The sequence below is a fragment of the Stegodyphus dumicola genome, chromosome 8 (assembly GCF_044657685.1).
Source record: "Stegodyphus dumicola isolate Sdum_Otavi_A_Nest chromosome 8, ASM4465768v1".
NCBI lineage: Eukaryota > Metazoa > Arthropoda > Arachnida > Araneae > Eresidae > Stegodyphus > Stegodyphus dumicola.
The window spans coordinates 20,841,962-20,867,493 of record NC_140775.1 but is presented as its reverse complement, the minus strand read 5'-3'; the positions used below and the strand labels follow the sequence as shown (position 1 = coordinate 20,867,493).

Sequence of the window (25,532 nt, the reverse complement as noted above, 5' to 3'; positions counted from 1 at the left end):
ACGATTATATGTCTACCACTGTCTCTAGATCTTAAGATGTCTGGAATCGCTACTGAGATTAAATCGGCTCTCAGTCATAAAGATTACTCTACCTCCACTGCTGAGGTGCCTAGTTAGTATGTTTCTACCATTACGGAAATATGACATCTCCGATGGACGAATGTCAATGGCCAAGTGAAAAAATTATTTGTGTGCAGTCTCTAGCAGTAGATAAACGTGATATCGATCAAGTAGTGCACTGCAAGTGTCATGATTCAATTCTATCTATTCGATCCGCTCTTGCATTCATTTATCCATTTTGTCCATAATATTTGCTTACCAGTTTGTAACTGGACTTCTGTGTTCAATTTGATACTAAAGACGTATTGATTCTGGATTATGACACATATATCATAAATGTAGTCTAATAATTATTAAGTATCAATCATACTTAATATTACTGTAATTTTTCTTTAAATTTACATTTAGTGTCGATGCACTATAAAAATTATCTTTTTTAACCCAAGTATATAATTTATTATACTATTTTAGGTAACTTTAATAACAGGTCAGAAATTTTTTGTATATAAGTAGTAAAAATTTCGTCTTACTTTAATTCAGAGATGTTATCATCCAAAGAGAAATTAACAATGAATGCAATTGAAAGGAGTGAGAAGTGTAAATAAAATCTTATTTTTATTTTAAATGCTAAATCCTGTAAATTTGTTCTGAACTCATGCTAAATCGCTAAATGTGAAGCCGAACATTAAATCAATTAGCACTCTTTGAAAACTAAGTCTTTAATCTTGTGTACTGTCATTGTTTTTATCATTATTTATCAGATCTATGTATCTTATCTCATCCGAATATTAAGTTGAAGCAATCAAATTTCTAGACTGCTAAATGTGAACAATCAAAATAAACATGCTTATCTCTAACTGAGCAACGGGTCCAGTTAATCGTCTCCTTTATATTTTCAAGCACCCTTTGCATCCTTATTACTCCTTCAGTTGGTGGTTATGAAAATTTCAATGAATCTGAAACAAATTACGCCTGTGTTATGAGCTAATAGATAAAACCTCTATATGGTGATAGCTAACTGAAAGAGACAGTTGATAGTACAAGATTTTAAAAATTTTTTCCATGGGTAAGGGACTATGATTCAGTTTAACTTAGGAAGTCATACACAAAGAAAGCATCCTTCTTGGAAAGTTTGCCTAGAAAGGAACGTCCTTAGCTTTTGATTGCTATAAATGGCAAATAATGGCACTAATATGGTTAGTATTTCATACTTCTTGAGTAAATGCTATTTCCACTGACGGAAAATTGGTTTAGGTTTATGTTGCGCCTATAAAATCTGCAAATCCCCATGAACTCGGCACATTCCAGCAAATGGATATCAAAAGTAGCAACATTTTCTCTGGTTTTATCTAGTTCACCATAGATGGACTGACATTTCTTGAATTTGACTTCCTAAGTCAGAAAAATAATCGCCCTGTTTAAATTATTTCGAATTTGATGTCAGATATAAATATGAAGTATTTGAATTCTTAGAATAATTGATTTAGGAATGGATATAGTGTTTAATTTCTCCTTTTTTTGTAGTGAGAAATACGCTTAGAACACGGTTGCAGATTGTAATGAATTAATAGGCAAGAGAGCGTAAGTCCTAAATATTAAAGTTGTAAGGTCTTACAACTATATAGGATTTGTAGAAGTCTTCTAAAAATAGATGAATTCTTTATTGGTGATAGCCATCAAGATATTTCAACCTTTGCATAAACTACTAAGATTACATGTTTATGTATTTAAAAAATAAAAAAGCAAATATTTATTTGTTTGACTATTTATTTAAATTAAATTAAAGTAGACATTTTTTGTGGATTATTTTAGATCCTTCAGCATCATATTCGGATTTAGCTATAAATAATTTTTTGCATGCTGAAAGAGAGGCCAAGATAGAACCACCAAGCCATACCATGAATCTTCTTTCTTCGGGTGCAATGAGGCAAACTGGAGTTTTTTGATTGACCTTGCTCCGAAGTTCTTTTCTCAGTCGATCCGAGAACCCTGGAAACATAGTATTTCCTCCAGTGATTATTAGATTGGAATATAAATTCTTCCTCAGGTCGATGTCACATTTCGCCACTGTGCTTAAGATGAGATCCTGAACTCCATTTTCTTCCCTGCCAGCTGCTGAAGGTGTAAATAGGATTTCTGGACTCTGGAACATTTCCTTTGTCAATTTCAATGTCTGACCATCTGGAAGAATGTAATCTTTTGTCCTTGTTGCTGGGTGCTTGGCTGCCATATTTAAGTCAAGTTCGTAATCTTTAGAAACGAAACACAGAGTTTCCTTTATTTCTCTCCCAATTTCTCGTTCAGCTGAAGTTATAAAAGTAATTAATCTAAGGAAATGGGGTGAAACTCATTAAAATTTTATATGCTTTTAACACAGTGACAAAAAATTAAGTCTGTTTCCTAATAATTGAAATTCATGTTTCGAAATGTTCAGATTTAGGAAGGATATGTTAATTACAGCTATGAAAATAAATCATTTCCAATAACAAAGATTGCATGGACTCAATTAGTAATATTTGCAACAGTTTTAAAACAGATGTTTTTTCCTGATAATTAATAAATTTTACTTCCTATTTATTCTGCATAACTCTGACTTACTTTAACGTCTTTCCAAACTAAGTTAAAAAAGAAAAGACAAGAATACGTATTTACAGAGAAAACAGCGGTAATGACAAGAGAAACTTTACGAAACAAACATCTTACCGAATGATTAATGCATAAGTTGTTCGATAAGCTCTCCTTCTTGTCCCGCTGTTAATTGGAATCGCAAAACTGCATGTTCCACAACAGATCGGAGAGTATCTGTGCGGATGTTATGAATATGGTGCGTGATACTTGCTTTCAGATCGGCCAGATTTGCAATCCGCCTACTATAAACAGCATTCTTCAGATATTCCCAAAAGTCACACGGGTGTAAGACGGGAGAGCGTGGCTGCCAGGCTGTTGGAAAATGACGGCTTATGACTCTGCCGTCACCGGAATGAGAGATCAGCAGCTGCTTTACACGAGTAGCAATGTGAAAAGGAGAGCCATCTTGCAGGAACATTTCGCGATCCACACATTGACATTGCTGAAGTACCGGAAGGACATGGTTACGCAAAAGTACTTCATACCGCTTGATGGTAAGGCGCAGGTAAGGGACCCACAGGTGTGATCTCGAAAAAGAACGAACCGACGACAAATGCTGCCGTCATTCCGCACCACACTGTGACCTTTTCAGAGTGAAGAGGTAATCGCTGTAGCGGAAACGGATTATCGGTCTCCCATATCCTGCATTGGTATTTATAGAACCTTGCAAATGAAATGAGCTTCGTCAGACCACAGAATGTTCCAAGGCTATTGCTCAAGGTAGCTCATCACACTCTCAGCTGCCAGTGAGTCTGCAAAGACAAGGTGTCTCATTTTATTAATCTGAAGTGTTCACATCTTTATGGTGAAACAATTATGAAGAGCTGTTATGTGTGAGGCCCCAAATGGGATTCCGTGATAAGCTCTGGTAAGAGCAGGATAAATTCCTGCTGAACATCAGAATACGCAACTAAAGCATCAAAAGTCAGCAGGTAGCCACTGCTCCACTTGAGTGATCTGATATAGGTAACAGCGCAAGATATTCTGTAGGACTTTACTACGCACCATGCTGACAGGCATATCTAACATTCGGCCAATTCCCCTTGCACTGCTGATTCCTGCATAACTGTTTGTTTGCTCTTGTGGGGTAATGCTGTGGCCACATTTTCCACTGCCACATCCGAAATTAATTTCCGTCCTATACCTAGTTTCACGTCAAATGAACCAGTCTTCGCATTTATCTATAATTTTCTGCAGCCACATGTGGTCCTTGGGCTGGATTTTATGCCTTTTAATGTGCAAACTTCCTGATAGCTGTTAACGCACAGTCACTATTCTGAGAGAAAAGCTTCACGAGAAGAGCACGATCCTTCTTAGTCAGGGTCATGATGAAGCACTCAGGCAAAATATTATGTGTGCCGTTAGTGCTCTGCAATTTCACCTTAGCCATGTCTGCAGGGCGCATGTTATGAACAGCACCTTCTATTGGCATATTTTAAATCTATTTTTGCCCTTCTACAAACGGATATTCAACCCGCCATCATCTTCCCATTTTGGTGGACTAAGGGAATCGGTAGTAAAGTCAATGAAATTACATCTAAAAAGGACTGTTGGTGATACTGTGCTAACCTATCCGGAATTTCAGACGCGTGATAGCGCAGGTTGAGGCTTGTCTTAATTCTAGGCTATTGTGTCCAATATCGGCTGATCCAAATGATTTAACTGCATTAACACCTGGTCATTTCCTAATAGGAACGTCTTTAACTGCCATACCTGAACCAGACCTAAATTATAGTTTCTTCAATCACCTTGACAGATGGCATGTGAGACAGTTTTTTTTTTTTTCAGCACTTCTGGAAAAGATGGAGTCGAGAATACCTGTCTCAGCTTCAGCAAAGACCTAAATGGCAAAAAAGTCAAAACAATTTAGAAGTCAATGACTTAGTCCTCATCAAAGAAGACAATCTTCCGCCTCTTAAATGGAGGTTAGGGAGAATAATTGCTGTTCATCCGGGCTCAGATCATAGAGTCAGAGTTGTTAGTATTAAAACTGGTCATAATGTCATAAAACGACCAGTCGTGAAATTGTGTCCTCTTCCTATTCAGACTAAAAACTATGAACTGCTTCGCGTATAATATTTTGTATTATTTTTCTTATGTTTATCTTTTATTACAGACTAAGAAGTTTCAAAATGCTCCAACTGTTGAAATCCTCTGGGATTTCAACGAGGACCAGGATGTTTATGTGAGTATCATTTGCTTCATTTTATTGTTGTAAACAGCGTAAATTTCTTTTGTTTTTCTTCCTTTAGTTTTGAACTTTATGTGTGGCAACAAGATAATTGATTGATAGAATTGTGTTTGTGACAGCCATGTAGAATGGCTCGCTTATTTTGTATCAATTATTACGCATCGCTGACATCTTATTTTTAATTAGTGTAATGAAATAAAAGTGAAGGAATACAGTCCATGTGTTAAGTGATTATTGTTTGTGAAACATTTTAAGTAAAGATCATTTATTATTGCTGGCCCTCAAACTAAAGGGGAAAAACAAAAGGAATTTACGCTGTTTGCAACAATAAAATGAAGCAAACGATACTCACATAAACAAACAGCAAACAAAATTCCATTGCCTCACGATTGTTCTAGTAAAATATCAAGTCGTTTTAAAGTTAGAGCGTTTTGAAATCGCAACTTTAATTATAATCACCCTAAATTATTGGGTTGGCAATAAAGTTTTTTTTTTTTTTTTTTTTTTTTTTTTTTTTTTTTTTTTAGTGTGAAATAAAACTCGATTTTTTTTAATACAAAAAGTGAACTGTAATCAGTTAGGTATGTTCTTTTCGATGGTCTTTTGCCATTTTTATGTTAACTTCGCGATTTCGCGTTCATAGAACTTCTGGTCTTTACAACAAAAAACTCAACCAAGCGCGATTTGAGGTATATCGTTATTACTAAAATTTTTACTATTTAAGAAGTTTTGTAAACTTCGAACTAAATGATAATCCAATGATGCAAGGTAGGCCTTATATGGGGAGATAAAAAACTTCAACCAAGCTTCAATAATTTCGTACGAGTTGCTGAAGATGTGTGAAGGTTCGCATTGTTGAGGTGGAATACGACTACTTTACGATTTGCCAATTCTGGCTCTTCTTCTTTGATTACTTTCTCCAATTTCATAAGTTGTTGGCAGTAAACATCTGAGTTGATCGTTTGGTTGCTTGAAAGCAGCTCAAAATACATAACACCTTTGTAACTCCATCGAATTGACAGCATGATCTTTCTCTGATACAATTTAGCTTTCGATATGATTTGTGCTGATTCATGATGCTTGGACCGGGATCTTTTTTTTCGATTATGTTATTGCAGACTGTCTATTTTTCATCGCCAGTGATAATTCGTTTCAAAAAGATAATTTAGGCATTACGTTTAAAATGGGTATTGGAAAAATTGATTCGTTGTGTTAAAGTGAATTTCTTTCAATTCATACGGAGCACTAATATCGATCACTTTAATGAATACAAGACATCTTGTATCTTGTATAATTTTCAGTTGTGTGTGATACATATAGCCTTTTTGCAATCTCTGTCACGGCTATATGACGATTCGTTTCAACTATGGCTTTAATTTTGTTATCATAACTTCAGAAGGTCGGCTAGAACGTTGGTCATCTTCAAGTACAAAATCTCCAGAACGAAATTTTTTAAACCAGTTCTGACACATGCTTTCTATTAAGCAATGAACATCATAAGCTTTAACTTGTGAGCCTCAGCCGCTTCCTTGCTTTTATGAAAATAAAAAAGTTAAATGTTTGTTTTTGCACCCCATATTAAAATTGATCGTAAATTAATAATCGTCAACAAAAATGCATGGAATTTGTTTCTATGGCAACTTAAAAGTGTCAGCTTCCAAATCTCAAAAGTAAAAAACATGTAATGTGTACACACCACATCACTTCCTTGCACGGAATATTAAATTATACGCATTTTCCTTGCACTTCATTTAAACTTATTGGATTGAATTAAATCTACTTCGTCGATAGCGCATAAACCACAATAAAATAAATGCTTTCTTTAAAATTCATTATACTATATTTGCTTACCATAGCGACACTCTGGCGCTAGGTTCACTCAACAGCGTTACATTTCGTTCATATTATGACTCAGAATGCATATAAATTTATATCGTTTGAAGAATTATACAATCGTTGCCACATGTTCTATTCAAATACTGTAATAAATCTAAAACGATGTATAAAAGAAATTAAACAAATAAATAAATAAAAAAGAATAAGTTTTTCACAGACGATTCAATATTTCTCATTCAATTAATTCAGTCTGCACTTCGCTACAAGGCTAAAATACATAAAAACTCAAAATATCTATATTGAAAATTACGAAGTACATCTTAAACGCTTATTTCCTCGAATAAAATTCCAGAATGGATTAAAAATGATTGAATTCGCAATAATAAAAGAAGACGTTATCTTTGTTGTTGGGAAGTTTAGTTTCTCTAGATTGGCAACAAATCCGCTATTTTGCCAAATTTAAAATGTAAACAAACATGTCCGCCATCACAAAATTAATTAGGCTTAGCCACACTTTTAAATTGTTGATAATTCCGCAAATATTGCATGCAGACTTACTAAAGGCAAAAAGATTTTAACCGGAAGATAAGAACAACGTAATTAATAATTTTTAAAGCAAAAAATGTACAATTTACAAACATATAATAAAGAAACAGATCACTGAGCCGAGTAGCAGAGTGGATATATACACTGACTACCAATAAGTATTTGAACACCTGTGATAGTAAAGACAAAACCAACTTTATTCAAAATCAATAATTGGTAGAGCCTCCACGAGAGGTAATTACAGCGTGGACCCTCCGGGGCATACTTTCCACAAGTCTTTGTATGACAGCTAGTGGTATTTTCTTCCACTCGGCTTGGAGAAGAGATAGAAGTTCCTTCACCAATTTTGCACGGGTAGTGCACCCCTGAATTCGGCGATGCAACTCGTCCCAGAGGTTCTCGATAGGGTTCAAGTCTGGACTCTCGGCAGGCCAGTCCATTCGATGAACTCCATTGGCCTTGGTTAACGTCGAAACATGACAACTGGCATTGTCGTCCTGAAAGTAACAGGGGTCCAACCCGTAAAACTGCCACAACGTAGGAAGCACATTGTCATCCAAAATAGTGCAGTAGGCATCGGAGTTGAGCTTACCATGAATGGGGACCAAGGGTCGCAGCCCATACCAGGAGAAACACCCCCAGACCATAATTCCACCTCCGCCGAACTTGACTGTTGGCACAATGTATTCTGGCAGGAGACGTTCTCCAGGTAGACGCCAGACCCAGACCCTGTCATCCGAACGGTAAAGGGTGAACGTTGATTCGTCACTCCAAAGAACCCGTTTCCACTGATCTACGGTCCAATTTCGATGTGCTTTGCACCACATTAACCGAGCAGCGCGGTTGGACTTTGTGATCAAAGGCTTATGGGCAGCAGCACGACCGTGAAAACCAAGCAGATGTGCTTCCTTACGGATGGTATTCATTGAAACAATACTCCCGGATGCCTGTTGAAACTCCTCGCGAATGAGAGATCGGTTGGGTGCGGTTCTTCCGAATTTCTCTGGACAGCACTCGTCGGTCTCTATCTTCCAGTTTCGTTGGTCTGCCGACTCGGGGCACATTCCCACAATCACCGCTCACCTTCCACTTCTTAATCACATAGGCCACTGTCGATTTTGGGTACTTCAGATCGCTAGATATGTCCCTTCAGAATCGGCCACATTTGTGATACCCGATAATTATACCTTTCTCGAAAGCAGAGAGCTCCGAACTGCGAGGCATCTTGCATGCGACTAAAGCCGATGCTGTTTCCTACACGATATATACCGGTGGAGTCCGTGACGTTCCTTAGGACCGCAGATATCGTCATTTGCATAGGTGTCCAAATACTTATTGGTAGTCAGTGTATACACGTATATTTATAAACTTTTGGTGCGGCCGATTGCAACCAAAATGCGAGGTTCACATCTACATGTTATAGTCCTATGTACAAAATTTCAACGTACTGAGGCTACTCGTTTTTGAGTTATGCGATATACGTACGTACAGACGCCACGAAAAAAATCTCTTCAAAATTCATTTAAAATCAGTTTTATAATTTTTTGGGTGGAAAAGAGTTTTATTCTGTCTTTACGTACAGATGTCACGTAAAAACATCGTTAAATTGCATTCGATAGCGGTCAAAATGGATATTTTCGTTGAAATATGATGCCTGAAAATTTTCGCGATTACAATTTCCTTTTCACTTCGTACAAGGAAGTAAAAATGTAAGATTGACAGAAAAATAACAAAACGAACATAACATGATCTATTTCTAAAAACCTAAATTTCTTTCTTGCCAATCCAATATAATTATTGAAAAGAAGGGTCAGTCTGAAAATTTAATATTTAGCGGTTAATATGTTTGAATTATAAAGTTTAGCCAACAGAAATTTCAGTACTTTTTGATAACCCGCATTTCCTATTTCTACATTTGGTAAACTGCCGTGCTTTTTATGTATTTTCAAATATGTACGCGACAACAGCTAACCCCCTACACACACACACACACATGCGCATATTACATACGCGTTTCAGTACACGGGGATTTACATGTTTTATATTCAATTGTCGGCCATATAGATTTTTATTTTTTTTATCATGAAATTTCTTTTGAAGATATGTTTATAAAATGCTTCTTTTTTATTATTTATGAATGGGATTATAAGCTGTAAAGGTAGCCAAATATTTTCGCCAATCAGGTGGAGACCTTTTTATGGAGCGAAGGTGATCAAAATGTTTAGCAAGTGAAATTTAAAATTAAATTAATTTTTTTAAAATTTGTTACAAAAAATTTCATTTTATTAAAAAAAAAAGATTCCAACCCGTGAGCTGCTGTCAGGTCATTCATTTGGGGCGGATGCGAGTTTTGTAAGAATAGCATAGAATTGTTATAGTAATTCCAATTCATAAATGTTAAAAAGAGAAAAGGAGAGAGAGAGAGAGAAAGATACTAGGGAAAAAAATACTGTCAATTAGTAGAACTGAGCCAGGTTAATTGGCTGAGACTTAGTAACATAATTCTTCCATTCAAGTTGCTCCTTGAATCTTTCCATATGGTTATAGGATATTGGGAAGAAGATGGCAAATGCCCATATACAGCTTTTTTTTTTTTTTTTTTTTTTTTTTTATTAAAAGAAACTCAACAAGTTCCCCATGTACCACATAGTATCACATGGGGCTTACAGAAGTAAGTATGAAACACAATACAAAATAAAGAAGAGAAAATTAAAATAAAATCAAGGATGATTACAAAGTTTTACAATGAATTGACAAAAAATGTTAAAAGCACTTCTCTCGGAAATAAATTGATAAAACTCTGGAGGCCAGTTAATATTAAAATTTTTCAGTCCCAGTTTCAAGACTTTTCTTTCGCTCTCATATTTAGGACATAGAAGAAGCACATGTTCTACATTCTCCTCGCCGCCGAGGCCACAATCACAGACAGACTCAGGACTCAACTTAAATCTGTTCAAATAACTTTTAAAATTCCCATGTCCAGTAAGAAACTGGGTTAATTTGTAATTTGTAAAGAAATAATTACACGACAATCTCATTTTAATAGAAGGGAAATATCTCCTAGTTAAACTCCCTTTATTTGAATTAATGAATTCGCGATTCCACGACTCCACAATGCTTTCATATATGACCTTCTTATAGAAGGAATTAGGGATATTGACAAAAGTGTCAATTTCCCGCTTAGTCGCAGTCTTAGCAAGAAAATCGGCTCATTCGTTCCCAACAACATCTGTATGACCACGAACAAATGAAAATGAAACCGAAATATTTTTATCCTTTAGGTTCTTCAGTTCTTTTTGAATCTCGATAATGATATTATTAGAAGAAGAAATACATTTTAAGATCTCCAAGGATGAAAGGGAATCAGTACAAATGAGATAGTCTGAAACAGCACTATTTTGTTTAGAGACCCATTTGACGGCGAAGTTTATGCACAAAAGTTCAGCTATGAAAACGGTACATTCATCTCTGATTCTAAATTGAAAGTGCTCAAATTCAAGACCATTTTTGAAGACAACAAATGCGAGACCAACCTTGCCATCAGTTTTGCTGCCATCAGTATAGCAAGTTACAGGCGAATCACCCACAATTTTATTGCTAAACTGAATAAAATTAATAGCATTTCTTTCTGAAGGATGAGGGAGATCAGATAGAGGTAAAATACAATCATGCTGAGAGACAGTAGAAGCAGAAATATTTTCCTTATAAGCAATAGAATGAAGAATGGCAATGTCAATTGGAGGAAAGCCAGAAATTGCATAAACAGACTCATAGCTTACGGTACGATATCCACATATGACCCGCAGAAGTATCCGTCTTTGAACGCGTCGTAAATATCTATAATTTATCTTCTTCTTGAGCGATATACCCCAGGCTCTAGAGCCATACATAATGAAGGGTGCAATTCCTTGTTTATAGATGAGCGAATGAACGTTGTAATTAATACCGTATGTGTTACGTGCAATACGACTTAATCCACGCTGTAATCTATCACATTTCTCTGATACATAAGTGTTGTTTCCAAGAAAATTTACAGTCAAGAAAAACCCCAAGATATTTCATTTGCTGTACCACAGTCAAAGGGGTGCCATCGAGAGATAACTGAAAGGCATCATAACAGATGTTTCGCTTTTCAATAATCATAACCCTGGTTTTATCAGGATTAAAATCTAATTTAAAACCTTTTGACCAGTTGGAGGCGAAATTTAAAGTCTCTTGTGCCTGCAAAAAAGTAGCAGAAAGGTCCCTACTCTGGAAGCAAAACAAAACATCATCTGCAAAGGCTATAGTATCACAACAAGCAAGATTTTCCAGTTTTAATAGGAGATCATTAATAATAATATTCCAAAACGTAGGTCCTGAAACAGAACCTTGAGGGCAACCCCTTTCGAGGTGACGGATTGCAGAAGCCGATCCCAATTGCAATTTGGCCGCCCGATCATTTAAAAAATCAGCAGCAAGTGAAAAAATATTCATTGGAAGTTCTACTTTTTTTAGCAGATTGAGAATACAAGGCCACCACGCATAGTCGAAGGCGCCCTTAATATCCAAAAAGACCAAAATAGTGTGCAAGTTTTTCTTTTTTCCTCTCTGAACAATTTCATTCAAGCGTAAAAGAGCGTCTTCAGAACTTTTTTGAGGTGTAAAACCATACTGATTACCAGAAAGAAGGTCTCCATGACGGAGATACCAGCAAATTCTGTTAATAAAAGGTTTTTCTAAGCACTTACCCAAAACAGGAAGTAAGCTTATACATCTAAGGTTATCTAGGTGAGGAATCCTAGACTCATTTTCTTTAGGAATAAGAATTACTTGAGCATGTTTCCAAACACGTGGGAAAATGCCAACATTTAGGCAAACGTTAAAAAGTTTATGGAGAAATCGAGGAACATTAAATGAAACTGTTTAATAATCTCATTCGAAATAGAGTCAGGACCAGGTGATTTATTTGGTTCCAGCATAGAAATAACTGTATTAACTTCATCACAAGTAAACATAGAATCTACAAAAGAAGAATAAGCAGTACGCGCAGCTTGACGGTATTCCTTATGCAAATCATCATCAGTTTCCTCTAGATCCGAGGGGAAAGATTTCTGAAGCACAGCAGTAATTGTCTCTTCTAAAGAGTTGGTTGTCTCTCCAGTGTAAAGACAAATACCAGTTATTTCAATTTTTTTTCATGAAATCTCTTTTAACTCCATACGTGTAAATCTTTTTCCATACATTGTGAACATCAATGGTCGAAAGAAATGTTTTCCAAGACTGAGATTTAGCATCGGCAAGCTTTAGATTGTAAACTTTTCTATATTCAAGATATTTACTTTTATAAAGTTCTCTAAGAGGCGGATTTTTACAACGCTGAAATCTACGCCTAGAGGCATTAAGCCTCTTTCTCATACAAAAAATTTCGGCAGACCACCAAGGAACATTGTGCTTATTATGATTCCTAACAGGTATGGAAATTTGAGATGCCTGGAGAAGAACAGAACTAAAATTCTCAACAAGAGTATTTAGGCGAGAACCGTCAGTACAGTCGTTAAGAATATCAATGAAACGGGTGATGCGAGAAGAACAAAATTTTCGAAAACGATCCCAATTTGCTTTCCCTGTATTGAAGATTTTAAAAGGAAGATTTGAGGTGTCTCGTAAGAACGTAGAGAGACAACATTCAAATTCAATCATCATGTGATCAGAAAGGGATTCTTTTTCAGACAGCCGCCAACTCGAAACATCCTGGAGAAGATCTGAACCAATAACAGTAACATCAATATACCTAGAACCCTGAGTTGCCTGAAACGTAGGTCCATAATCTTCATTAATAACAAATAGGTTGTTGGCAGAAATAAATTCACTCAGTTTATCTCCACGAGAGTCTGAATAGGGACTAAACCATAATTCAGATTTGCCATTAGAGTCCATACACCAAACCAGTCGATTAAGATTTTTGGACATAAAGACTTGACTAATTTTATGAAGGTCTAAGTCAATGTTTCTTGAGTGTTCAAAATAGTATGAAAAAAGAGTGAGCACAGTTGAGCCAACAGTAATATCCAAGGTGACCATATTATAATCCGTATTTTTATAATCAAGAAATGTTGATAGATCACGTGATCGAATAATGATTGCCGCCTTTACATTGTCAGAATTAGGATCACAATAAAGTCTATAAGTGCCAGGATATTCTGGAAGAAAATTCTTGTAATAATGAGGTTCCTGAACCAAAGCACAGTCAATATCATCAGCTTCCATATTTAAAATTAGCTGTTGTGTCGCAGATTTGGATTTATGAAGATTTAACTGCACACACTTTAGAACGCGTCTAGACAATCTAGCCATAATCAATTCGAGCCAGTCTAGCCAATCTAGCCATAATCAATTGAATGTTCCTTCTCATAAATTCATGACTAGGACAGCATTCTGAAAAGGGTTTGTGATTAACATTCACTTTTTTATAGCTGTTATTTGTTTTATGATTGAAGCGGATGCAATTTATACAAGCTACAGCATTCCTATTCGAACAATCCCTTGCCTTGTGTTCTCCAGAACAGTTAAAACAGGCTGTTCGCTCACGACATTCATCAGCACGATGGTTGTACCCAAGACACTTAAAACATCTATTGATGATAATAAAATCGTCAGTTTCACATATACTCTAATTAATTTTCAACCTGGCTTGATTCAGAATACGTTTACGAACCATGGGGTGCGTTTCAATGACAACGTGCCTCGTGAATTGGAAGGTTTTTAAAGTAAATCGAATTCGACATATACTTCTGTTTTCATCAGATTCAACAACTTTGGGATTTTGTTCAAAAATCACTTTCAAAAGATCTTCATTGGGTATTTCATTTGGCACATTTTTTACAAGTAAAACAAGATTCCTCTTTTTTGGCAAGGACGTGTTTATTTCCGGAGCCTTTCGACTTCATGCCGAGATGGCTTGAAGTCGATTCCGATCATTTTCTGTCAAACACTTAACCAAGACTTTATCTTTTCCAATATTTTTTAAAGTATATACACCTAACTTAGCTTCTAATGGATTGATTTTTAGTTTAATAACTTTCTTAACATCGTCAGAAGAGCAGTTTTCAGAGTCTACAATTAAACAACAATCCGAAGAAATCAAGGATTTTTCATTAATCCTTGTAACATCAGATGGCGCCACCACACTAGCATAACTGGGTCTTGAAACGTTCCTTACAGGGGTCTTTCAAACTTTCCTTACAGGCATCCATAAATTTAACAGCTTTGATACGTTCAAAATTTTTATAAATAGAAGATTTCAACTCACCCAAAGCCTGCCTGGCCTCCTCGCGAACCTGTTGATTCATATTACATTTAGATTGAAGTGCTGATTCAATAATTTTAGTGTTTTTCAAGAGCATCGTAAAACACGTCATCCTCCGTAGCAGCCATTGCCGTGCATACAAATGGGGCGTTCCGGGTCGATGAAATTCTCAATCATTCATTTCTTCAAAAATAATCATTACCTTGATACAAAAGGCACATTTTTCAAAACCGGAGCACAAAACAAATTATAAAAAAGCACTTTCAATAACACAGAACCAATATGCACAGAATAATAAAGACTTTTCATCACAGCACAAAACTGCCAACCAACACGGCTGCTGACATGCGCAGATTTTTTGACATATACAGCTTTGGCGTCAATTTTACCTGCCTATGCATACATGGTGAAACGTAAGGAAGATTATTAGATTACAAAGTACTTACAATGTATTCTTGTGTATTGTTGATGTTGGTGCTTGCAGCAGATAATTGTATTTCTGAAAGATTATACTAATTGTCCTCAATTTCATTAAATAATGAGAAATTTATATTTTGCTAAAGCGTGTAAATTTATCACAATCTGAAGGACTTAAGTCCTCTTATAACACACAGTAATCACATAGGTATCGAAATGGAATTCTATATTTCTATCAATAATACAAAACAAAAATTCAAATAGGTTAACCGTATTTAGTTTGATGAAATAAAATGTAATACATTTAAGTACTCATTTTGGTTAATCTAAACCTTAGCCTTCGCTTAATATTTAAAGAACTAACTGAATACAGCAAGGTAAAATCAAACCAAAATTTATTTGTATGCGATTAGTAGATACAAACTAAAATGTGATAATTTAATCATCATTTCTTGCAAGATCTGGAAAGCAACAAGATAAATATCTAAAACAAATAGTAAATTAAGTATGTAATAGCCCACTTGCTAACTATGCGAACCTCTAAGCACAGAAACTAGCAAAAACCAGAAAATTCATCGAAATCCGTGTGAATTACCAGAAGTACGAAAACAAAAAGAAACAGCGTTGCTAGTAACATTGCTAAATCTCTGCTCTTAAACTTTCTTGGTACTTGAGGTTTACATTTCCTGGTAGAGGAGATGGAAAATACAGAAGTACGTGACAGATATTAATAATATATTAATTTAAATATAAAATGTAAAGTTTCATATTCACTTCTTGCATTATCCAGGGAAATAAACATACTGCATTATTGCAATACTCGCATCTTTATTTTTAGCTGTTTAATTTGATTTTTATACCCATTCATTCATCTTGGAGAATGAAATGTTTTAAATAATTACGGTTATTAAAATGAAAATTTACCTGGGGTAATGAAAATGTAATTTTTTTCGCTCAGCAACTTGATCAAATAATTTGTAACATCTCTGCCTCCAAAATTAACTCTATTTGTAGCTTGTTTTATCTTACATCCTTCAAATACTGCCATGGTTGTTGTAATTCCTCCCCCTGAATACAGAATGCTTCCAGTGACACTTCCTGATGCATACAGAGCGAGGGCGGGCTTAAGAGTTAAATAAAATGACAAGGCATTAAATTTCTCGAACATAAGCTGAAAGAAAAAATTAAAAACTTTCCATCAATTGCAATTATTAGCATGCATTTAAAAGAGAACACATGCAAATTGTAGCGGATGAATGAAAATAAATCAAAAGTAACGAAAAACACAAGAAGTTATAGTTATTTCTGAGAGGGACAGTATACTAAAAATGAATATCATTTTTACCGAATCCCATATTATGAAAATAAATAAATAATAATAATAAAAAAACTACCCATTTTTTTACGAAGTAAAGAAGTTTTGTAATCTCGAAAAAACTCGGGTATCATATTTCAAAGGAAATATCCATTTTGACCGATTCCTTATCCGTTTTTTTTTTTTTTTTTTTTTTCCAAATGGGTCGTAAAATGGATTTTTTCGAGACATCTGTACGTAGGTACGTATGTATCTCGCTTAGCTTAAAAGCATTGAATTCCATGTGGTGTCCATATAGATTTGTTTTCTCACGTTTGTTTGTTCTTTATAAAAATCACTACATTCCAATAGATATAAGAACGTTCTCTCCATCTTGAAGATCAGGTAGTTTTCCATGCTGTGAAATATTCTCTTCTCAGATACTACAAAGCGTAGTTCTCTGAGAAGGAAAACATAGGAATAAATTAAAAAAAGTTATGCAAAAATGTGAAAACTTGCAAATAGGAAAAGCAAAACAGAAAGCATCCCAAAGGAGAACAGCAAAATGAAAATATCGAAGAAGGAATGCCAAAAATGGTAAAAAGGTAGAATCCCTTAGGAGGAATATTATATTCACTCGCTTAAGGCTTTCAATTCACTTACTAGCACTCTAAGGAATTATCACATTTCTACTGTGTGTGGATGTTATGATGTAAGTGGAAAGCACACTTAGCGACAAACTGGGAGATCCGTGCTTCAAATCCCGGCTAAAGCAAGCGTGATTTTTTATGTTTCCTACTTGAAAAATCTGGAGTGACGCACTGTACAGACTGGATTACTACAGTCCGTGTTGTAATAATCTGTATAGTGCGGCACTATGGAGATCTGCAGTCTCTAAAATGTTGCGTTGTAAAGGCTGTCTGTCTACAGTCTGTACTCTAATAACGGAAATGAGTGCCACACGAAATGTGTTTAAACTCGTCACCGCCTGGACGTCTACTGAGTCTTTAAGTGGAAGAAAGTTATTGCATTAAGACATTATTGCATTCCCCTTGCATATTCTCATACTGTAAATGCTGACACCTGCGATACCAAAGGGCCCAGCCTCGAATCCCGGAGAAGGCATGATTGTAACTGTCCGTCCCTTCATAGGTAGCAACGGTAGCCGCCTATTAGGTGTCTCCACAAGAAATTGGCCACCACTTCTGCCTTAGGAGTGGCCATTATCGAATAGACAAACGCCCGCCATTAGATTAAAAAAAAAATTAATTAGTGAGGGCACGATTGATTTTTCATGTTTCCTTCTTAGAAAATCCTAATAGTCTCTACAGTATTTACTGAAGGTAATTAATTGCATGACTGATCTGTTATAATAACACACCCACTGTAATAATTATCTGTAATAATTATTGTCTATAATAACACTGTAATAATTAGTCCACCCACTGTAATAATTATCTTTTATAGCACAATGTACCCTTTCAATCCGAATTCTGGTTGGTTTTTTCACAACTGAAAAAAATTTCCATTTATTAGCATGTGAAGATCCTCATAGTAAGTTCCATAAATTTTAAGCAGGGATTAATTGATATATTTTTTAATTACTTAAAATACTTTAATATGTGGTTTTAATTTCTTATTGATTCCTGCAGTACAGTTCCTAAATGTAGTACTTTACAGAATGGGCTACGAAGATTAAAAAAAAAAAAAAAAAGAAAAGAAATATGCTATAGTGTGTTAAATATGATTCTATTTCTTCAGTTTTTAAAAATAAAGGAAATAGGAATAAATTTTCAACTAAAGATGTATGCTCTTGTATGAATATCTTAAAAGGAAAATCATGAATAATTGATTTATTGTTTATTTTATAAATGCCAAACATTAGCGCTTAAGCTATTAATTCACGGGCTCTCCAGTACTTTTTAACAATGTCCTCATACCAAGAAAGTGCAATACAATTATTTAAATGTTCAAAAATCATAGGCTGATTGGAGTCATTGGAATACTGTTTGAGGAATTCACCACTCCAGTTCTGTAGAGGTGGTCTCGCAACAGTCATGTCCGGTCAGACGTCTAAATAGAGTTACCGCTGTCTTTCTTGGAAAACTGAGAAGTTGTTTCTTCCCCCAGAATACTCTAACTCTTATCCATAGCACGTTGAATCATATCCTGCTTAAGAATTTTCTTAAGAGTCAGGTTAACAAACAATTTAGTCTTATGAAATGAAAGTGGTTGATTAATAAGTTGCATTATGGAAGTTCCCTTTTTAGCCAATGTCTCAGCTTTTTCATTTCCCCTAATTCCGTAATGGGCTGGAATACATTGGAACGAAATTCTGTGTGCCATTGCCTTAAGCAAAGGCTTACAGTCTAAGATTATTTGAGAACTCTTTTGATTATTCAGAATAGCTTGCAGCGCACTTTTGGAATCTGACAGTATGACTGTCTTTACAAAAGCGTGGCTACGAATCGACAGTTGTTGAATAGTCATAGCAGTAGCTTCGATTTCACCATCAAAAAAAGGCAGTAATAAGAGGGCCAATTGGTAAGTAGAAACTAAAAAGCTCGCTATGGATACCTGCTCCAACACCGCGCGTTCTCTCTAACATAGAGCCGTCAGTGCAGACACGCAACCACTCATTTTGAGGATAGCGAACCTCAATAGTTTCTATTGCAATAGATATTAATTTTGAATCTCCCATTTCGCTTTTAACAACGTTTTGAATAAAATGAAGATTTATATTCAAATTCAAAAAATCTAAGGGACAATGGGGAGGAGGTAAAAGTATATTATGTCGGCGCAATTCCAAAGGGTTGTCGGGCAAACGCCCCAGCTTCTGGTATAATAGGATCGCTTTTCTCTTAATACAATTATGAACAGGTTCCTAACCGGTTAAAAGCTGCATTGCAAGAATAGAAGTAGATCTCACTGCCCCAGTAATTATGCATAACGATTGGTTCTGGAAGACTTCGAGGATCTAGACTACATTCTCCGGAGCCGTGATGAGGATCTCGGTACAGTAACCAAAAATTGGTTGAATGTATAATTTGTAAATAGTCGTCAATGTCTCTCCGTTACAGCCACAGCTTGAGCCAGCCGACGTTTTAAGACAGAGAATCTTCTTACGGCTTTATTTTTCAAATGTTGTGCATACTCCAGTTTAAGCGTAGATCAAGGATGCAACCCAAATATTTTGTCGAATCATTATGTTGAACATCTACACTCTTATATGTTAGTTTCGGGGTAAAAGTCTTTCTGTTCAGAGTGAAGGACTGGCGCGTGTTTTTATCCTGATTTACTCTCATACCATTTTTTAGACATCAATATTCCAGCTCTTTCAGAGCACCATTAAGAGTGTCATTTAAACCAGCCTGCTTCTCTTTAGAAGCACTACTTCAGATAACCCAATCATCGGCAAAAAGTGCAAAATCCACCCACTGGACCAGAATGTTCGATAAATCGTTAATAAAAACATTAAAAAGAATTGGGCTGAGGACTGTTCCCAGTGGGAGGCCAGTTTTAGTCTGTTTAATTCTAGAAAGGTCACAGCCATATCTAACAGCACAAAAACACTGTGATAAGAAGTTCTTAATCCATAAAAACATCCTGCCACTATTCCCAAGTTCTGTAATTTCTGAATAGTACGTAGTCTCCATACTTTATCATAAGCTGATTCAAAGTCTATGCCAGGACAGACAAGCGATTGTCTAAAGAATCCTTAACGGCTTGACTAACATACGATACCTGTTGGAGAGTGGAATGATATTGTCTAAACCCAACTTGTTTAGGAGACTGTTATTATCCAGAAACTAAGTTATTTAGAGACTTTCATCTTTTCCATAATCTTTGATAAAATGCAATAGGTCGATAGCTTTTAATATTGTTACGTTTTTCGTGCTGAATTAGATATTTTTAAAAGAATTATTTTAAAAGAATTAAATTGTTTCATTCTCCGTGCAATGCTGCACGCGACATATTTGAAGAGAAAGCTACGCCGGAAAAATGAAAAGTACAGGAGCAAGCGCGTTTAATCAATAGATATCTCGTAATTGCACGCTTTTTCTTTTTGGGAAAAATCGAGAAAATATCAGAATATGGTCGTGCTGATTAAAAAGCTTATAAACCTCTCAATTCAGTGTCGTTTAGAAAACTGTTGTTGTTTACTGCAGCGAATTCGCGGTGAAATCGGATTAGCTTTCTCTATTTTGAATTAAGTTCTGTTGAACGTTTTTATAGTTTAAAGATAACTACTGCGAGATATTGCAATATTGCACGAATATCTGTGGAAATTTAAGCATTTTGTTTTATTTGTTGGGATAATAATAAATTTTTATTCACTTTTCATCGGACTTGTGCATTCATCTTATTACGAACCCGTACGCACGTAACAATATTATTTGCAGGTTTATCCTTATTCAAAATAAGGCTAATAATGGCTTTTTTTCCACATATTGGGTACATAAAAGTTCTAACTATGATTAAAAATAGATAGAAGGAACATTTGAGCATTGTATCCTAGATGTTTAATAAACTCTATTGTATGCGTATTACTTGGGCCTGGACTTTTTCTATCTTTAGGAAATTAATTGATTCTTCTAGTTCTAAAATGTCAAAATCTCTTATCCAAATCTAAAAGTCCTGTGGGAGTCGTTGATCAATTTTCTCATTAAATCTTGATCTCTCTTACGTTCGCCAGTCTAGCGTTAATTAGAAGCATGAATAATTAATAATCTTAAAAAAAATAGTGTTTTCGTTCTCTTGGAAAGACTTTCAGAGAAGAAAAGAAAAAATCTGAAAGGGTTCATATTTTAACGATCGACCAAATGTATATGTTAAGGTTTTCTACCCTCTCGCTGAGTTCACAGTCTACCAGTCTCTGTTGCACTCACTCCTGCTAACCCATTTCGTTTTGTCTTTTTAACTTTATAATGAAACATCATTTTCTTCGCATTTACGCCGTGTACAATTCAACAGCAAAGTTACAAATTTTTAAAAGCAACGTATGCTTAGAATTCGCAATGAAGTGTCAAGTGTTGCCCATTTTTTTTTCAGTCTTTTCTCAGTTTATCATATCGATGTACAGTTTTCGTAGGAAGATGGCTTGCATTACTTTTTTACTGGCTTTTTATTATTAATGTTTTGTGTTAAATTTATTAATTAAATACCATGCTGTTCGCATATACGCCATATAAAATTCAGCTGAGTAGCAAAATCACAAAATACTTAAAAAAAGCATATCTTTAGAATTTCCGATATACAGTCTCGCGTGCTGGAGATAAGAATGTTTTATTTCGTACAGTGTTTTCACTGCTCGCTTTCAAATCGTTGATCTTGTTAAAATTCATTAAAGTTTTAAAAAATATGAAATATAAAATTCAAAACAGCTTCCAGGTGTACATATTCGGGTGGAGGAGTACGGTATTTAAAAATTGATGGCTCGAGTCACCGTCATTTATCAAAATGCGAGGAGCATACATACATGCAAATTCTCCGTTACGTAATTTCGTTAAAAATAATACGGGGCGATAAATGGTGGCAACAATTTGAAAAGTGGCACAGCCGTTTATAATGTGCAATGCAAAATCCCGTTTCGAGACTAATAGCTCATTCGGGCTAACGCCCTTTTGGGCTCATAAGGAACTTAGAGTTTTCCCGAAGCAAGAAACATGAAAAATGTGCAGTGTCTTTGCTTGTATTCGAACTCCGGAACTCCCGATTCTAGCAGGACGTTCTTCTAACGACAGCATGAAGGCAAGCGGCATAGACGGAGAAAATAGCTTTAATTCTTCTCCACTTAAAGGGCGATTGGGGAGGTGGTTACGTTTTATCATCTACCACATTTTAGGTCGGGCGCCATTGTAAAACCTCTTAGAATTTTTCCGAAGCCAGGAAACTGAAAGAATCCTCAGTGCCTCATTGGAATTCGAATTTTCGAATTCCAGACCTTTTAATTGCTAGCCGAAGGCGTCAAGAAGAAGGGACCCAGTTGCCAAATATTGGCGGTAACGAATTATCGTCCATCACCTTTTAGTTCGGACGCCACTTGTAGAGACTAGTAAGCATTTTGTTTTGGAACAGAAGGTGAGAAAAATGTGCAGTGCCCTCACCGCGATTCGAATTCTGGACCTTCCAATTCTAACCGAACGTGCTTCGAATTACATCACAAAACGCGCTGTAAAAGGGGAGTAAATATCATGTAATCTCATAATTTTCTTAAATTAAAATTGCCATGAAAGGAGTTTAGTTATTTTTTATCTAACTAAAATTAAAATTATTTAAAATTACGTAGAATTTTCGATTTCATTCATTATTTTAAACGAATTTTCATCAAAAATATTTGTGCAAAATTTTCGAATGGAAGATTTTTTGCAAATATACGCGAACTCACATTCCCGACCCTCAACGATAAAAGGAATCAAATCGAGTTCATATGCAAATATGATTTTTTTCCTCCTTATTTCAGTCTTTAGTTATTCCTAAGTAATTTATGCTATAAGAGTTGGTAAGAAAACATACCTTTTTACCTTTTATGACCAAATGAAAACCTTTAGGTGATATTTCATGAAAAAATTACCTCGGCAATCATCTCTCCATTCGAAAGAGGATTTAAAGCTGGTTCTGCATACAGAATGGGATGATGAGAGCAATCAATTCCGAGACCTTCGATCAGTATATAATCCATAACCTTTTCGTATGAGTCCCAATCCTTGACTATTCCTCTTTCGACTGGATAGTGAAGGGACAGAATACCTCGATGTTTTTGCGCTTCGTCTCCAACGTAAAATTCTCGGTCATGGACTAAGGATGGCATACAACGCTGAAATGAAGGCACAGAATTAGTGTTCTTTTTGTTGCTAAACTCTCTCTCTTATTATATTAATAAATAAATGCAAAGTACGAGTATTTCAAAACCTAATCCAATTATGCGCTGATAGCTGCGACAACTAGTGGTAATATAGTAAAATAAAATAAAATATTTAAATGCATCCCATATTTAACTTGGAACAAGCCATTAGAAATAATATCGAGAAGCACAGTGACTAAGTACATGAAAAGGTGCAAAAACAATGTATATAAAAAAGTATGTAAACACTCCATGAGTTCCTTGTATGGCATATTAAATTAGACGCATTTTTTGTTGTATTTCATGTAAACGTATTTTCTCGAATTTAAGTTTTCCGGGAGTGATGAAGGCACATATTTCTATAATAAATCTTCTACGGTTAATTGAAGTATTAAATTGTAATTTATGATTTTGTATCCTTTATCCGATCAGAAATAGCCTGATTCGTTTAATTCTATCGTTTGACCAACCCTTGATGACGATTTGGCGAGGAATGTAAATAACCTTTTCCATTTTATTGTTTTCATTTTTGGTATGCATTATTTTCACATAGTTTCATGCATTTAGTCATTATACTTCTTGTCATTATTTCTAACGGTTTGTGTTACTTATCTCACTTGCCTGACGGCAGCAAGAACAAGCCACGAAAGTCATCGTGACAAGGAGTGCAAGATTGCACCTGTGGTGGGCTAGCGCCTTTAACACCATGCAGGTGACAGTACGACTTTTCAGTTCCGCCCCCAAGTTTGATGGAGAACACTCCGGGGGAGGGGGACGTGTCCGAGTGTCTCCGTCTCCCACCTCTGTTTCCCTACCATCAAATCTCTTAAGAGGACTCTCCGCATATTTAGAGGGCCCCCATGCCTCATAGACGCTATAGGTTTACAAACATCCATGATTTCTCCGGTATTCCAATCCGGGCCCTACAGTCAGAGTCACTAACCATTATCCCGATTGGACGGCTTTATTCCGGATTGATTATAAGATGGATTTATAATGTTTTATTTTTATTTTACAACTTTATTACCTTAAATATACGTTAGTACTCAGATGTTTTTCTTGTAAATGTTAGTTCTTGTATGCCAACAACATCGGAAAAGGAAGAAATATTAAATAAACATTAAATGAGAAAATCTGTATTTCTTTCTCGAAAATGTAAAGATCTGCATCTTAATCAAAAAGAAAAACAGTCAGAAATTTACTGTTGGGAAAAATTCCATCTCTGAATTCAAATAAAACACTACAACAGCCAACAACATCTTAAAAGAAAAAAATATTAAATAAAACATCCTCGAAAATGTAAAGATCTGCAACTTTATCAAGAGGAAAAACACTGTAAGGGGGGGGGAAGAATTCAGTCTCTGGATTCAAATAAAAGACTATAACGGTTTATTAAATATAGAGCAAATGCAGTAGCATAACTTTGTGTTTATAGTAGGGGTCATTTCAATATTTTAGTTTTAGACTGAGATAATTTTTTTCTATTAATTATTTTATATATTTATACCTACAACTTGCTTATTTGGCTTTTTACGGATTAAATGCTTGGAAGGCAACTCTGCTTTCTAATCCAGGTCCATTTTAAGCCATATTGCAGCTTCTGGTAATATCAAAATCTGCTCCAGGCATTTATTTGTATACCGCATTTTAAAATAAATGTTTTTAAATCTTGTTTGTAATTCAAAAAGAGGGTTAATGCCTCTTTTTGAATTATGTAGTTGTGTCCAATTATATCAGTTTAAAAAAATTCCCATTATGTCTACCTGAAGAATATAAACTTACCGGATACTTAGGAATTCCTATGGTAGATGGCATACTGAAGATAGGAAAATCATCGCCTGCGAAACCAGCTTTAGCAACTGATGATCCAAAATCGATAACTATGGTTGGTAGTCCTTCAGAAACGTCCATACCAGTCAGGCTGGAATGTGTGAATTTTTACTATTACAAGTATTTCTATGATTTGGAATATTAAATTCCTTCAAAGGTGCAGCAATTGACAAATCGAAACCACTAGTCTATTAAAGTTTATTAGACACAGCCACACTATTTAACCTAACATGTATATTAAAACTTTTCGCAAAAGTAATTGCTATTTTTAATTATTTAACTTTTATTTACCGCTATCTCTTGAGAACTTAGGAAGTACCAGATTTCTTAAAAGACTAATACTTATGTATCAGAATTTAATAAGTGTTTCAGTGTTATTGTATGTTACAACGATTTGTAAATTCCAAAGACATGACAAAGTTTTTGAATTTCCAAAAATTGCACTCTCATCCGCATATTTGTGCATGTAATCGAGAAGATCTCGGCGATTTTTATTGCAGCTATTAAAAAGAATAATCAACTAATTCGTACTGATGAATTCCCAAGATTTATTTCTTAATAGAGTTATATTACCTAGACCCGGAACTCTTGACCAGGC

The 25,532-nt window shown here is 35.3% G+C and overlaps 2 protein-coding genes across 2 annotated transcripts; both read right to left on the bottom strand.

The window, feature by feature from the left end:
• Positions 1 to 1,822: 1,822 nt before the first annotated feature.
• Positions 1,823 to 16,132, bottom strand: LOC118189427 (uncharacterized). The gene is made up of 2 exons (XM_035360019.2): positions 15,891 to 16,132; positions 1,823 to 2,364 (listed from the first exon to the last, which is right to left on the bottom strand). The coding sequence occupies exons 1-2, from the start codon at positions 16,012 to 16,014 to the stop codon at positions 1,841 to 1,843; spliced, it is 648 nt and encodes a 215-aa protein (XP_035215910.2). The 5' UTR covers positions 16,015 to 16,132; the 3' UTR covers positions 1,823 to 1,840.
• A 3,809-nt stretch (positions 16,133 to 19,941) lies between these two features.
• Positions 19,942 to 25,015, bottom strand: LOC146995688 (uncharacterized). The gene is made up of 3 exons (XM_085822976.1): positions 24,887 to 25,015; positions 22,835 to 23,077; positions 19,942 to 20,004 (listed from the first exon to the last, which is right to left on the bottom strand). Exons 1-3 carry the CDS (start codon positions 25,013 to 25,015, stop codon positions 19,942 to 19,944), a joined length of 435 nt encoding a protein of 144 aa, XP_085679102.1.
• Between the last annotated feature and the right edge of the window lie 517 nt (positions 25,016 to 25,532).

What these genes read in the sequence shown, in the direction of transcription:
- LOC118189427 (XM_035360019.2), bottom strand. Translation starts at nt 16,014, where the DNA reads ATGGCAGTATTTGAAGGATGTAAGATAAAACAAGCTACAAATAGAGTT. An exon ending in TTACATTTTCATTACCCCAG is followed by an intron (nt 2,365 to 15,890) that starts GTAAATTTTCAT and finishes TTATAACTTCAG; the next exon opens with CTGAACGAGAAATTGGGAGA.
- LOC146995688 (XM_085822976.1), bottom strand. Translation starts at nt 25,015, where the DNA reads ATGGACGTTTCTGAAGGACTACCAACCATAGTTATCGATTTTGGATCA. An exon ending in TAGGAATTCCTAAGTATCCG is followed by an intron (nt 23,078 to 24,886) that starts GTAAGTTTATAT and finishes CCTTCATTTCAG; the next exon opens with CGTTGTATGCCATCCTTAGT. An exon ending in ATGGAGAGATGATTGCCGAG is followed by an intron (nt 20,005 to 22,834) that starts GTAATTTTTTCA and finishes ACTCTCCAACAG; the next exon opens with GTATCGTATGTTAGTCAAGC.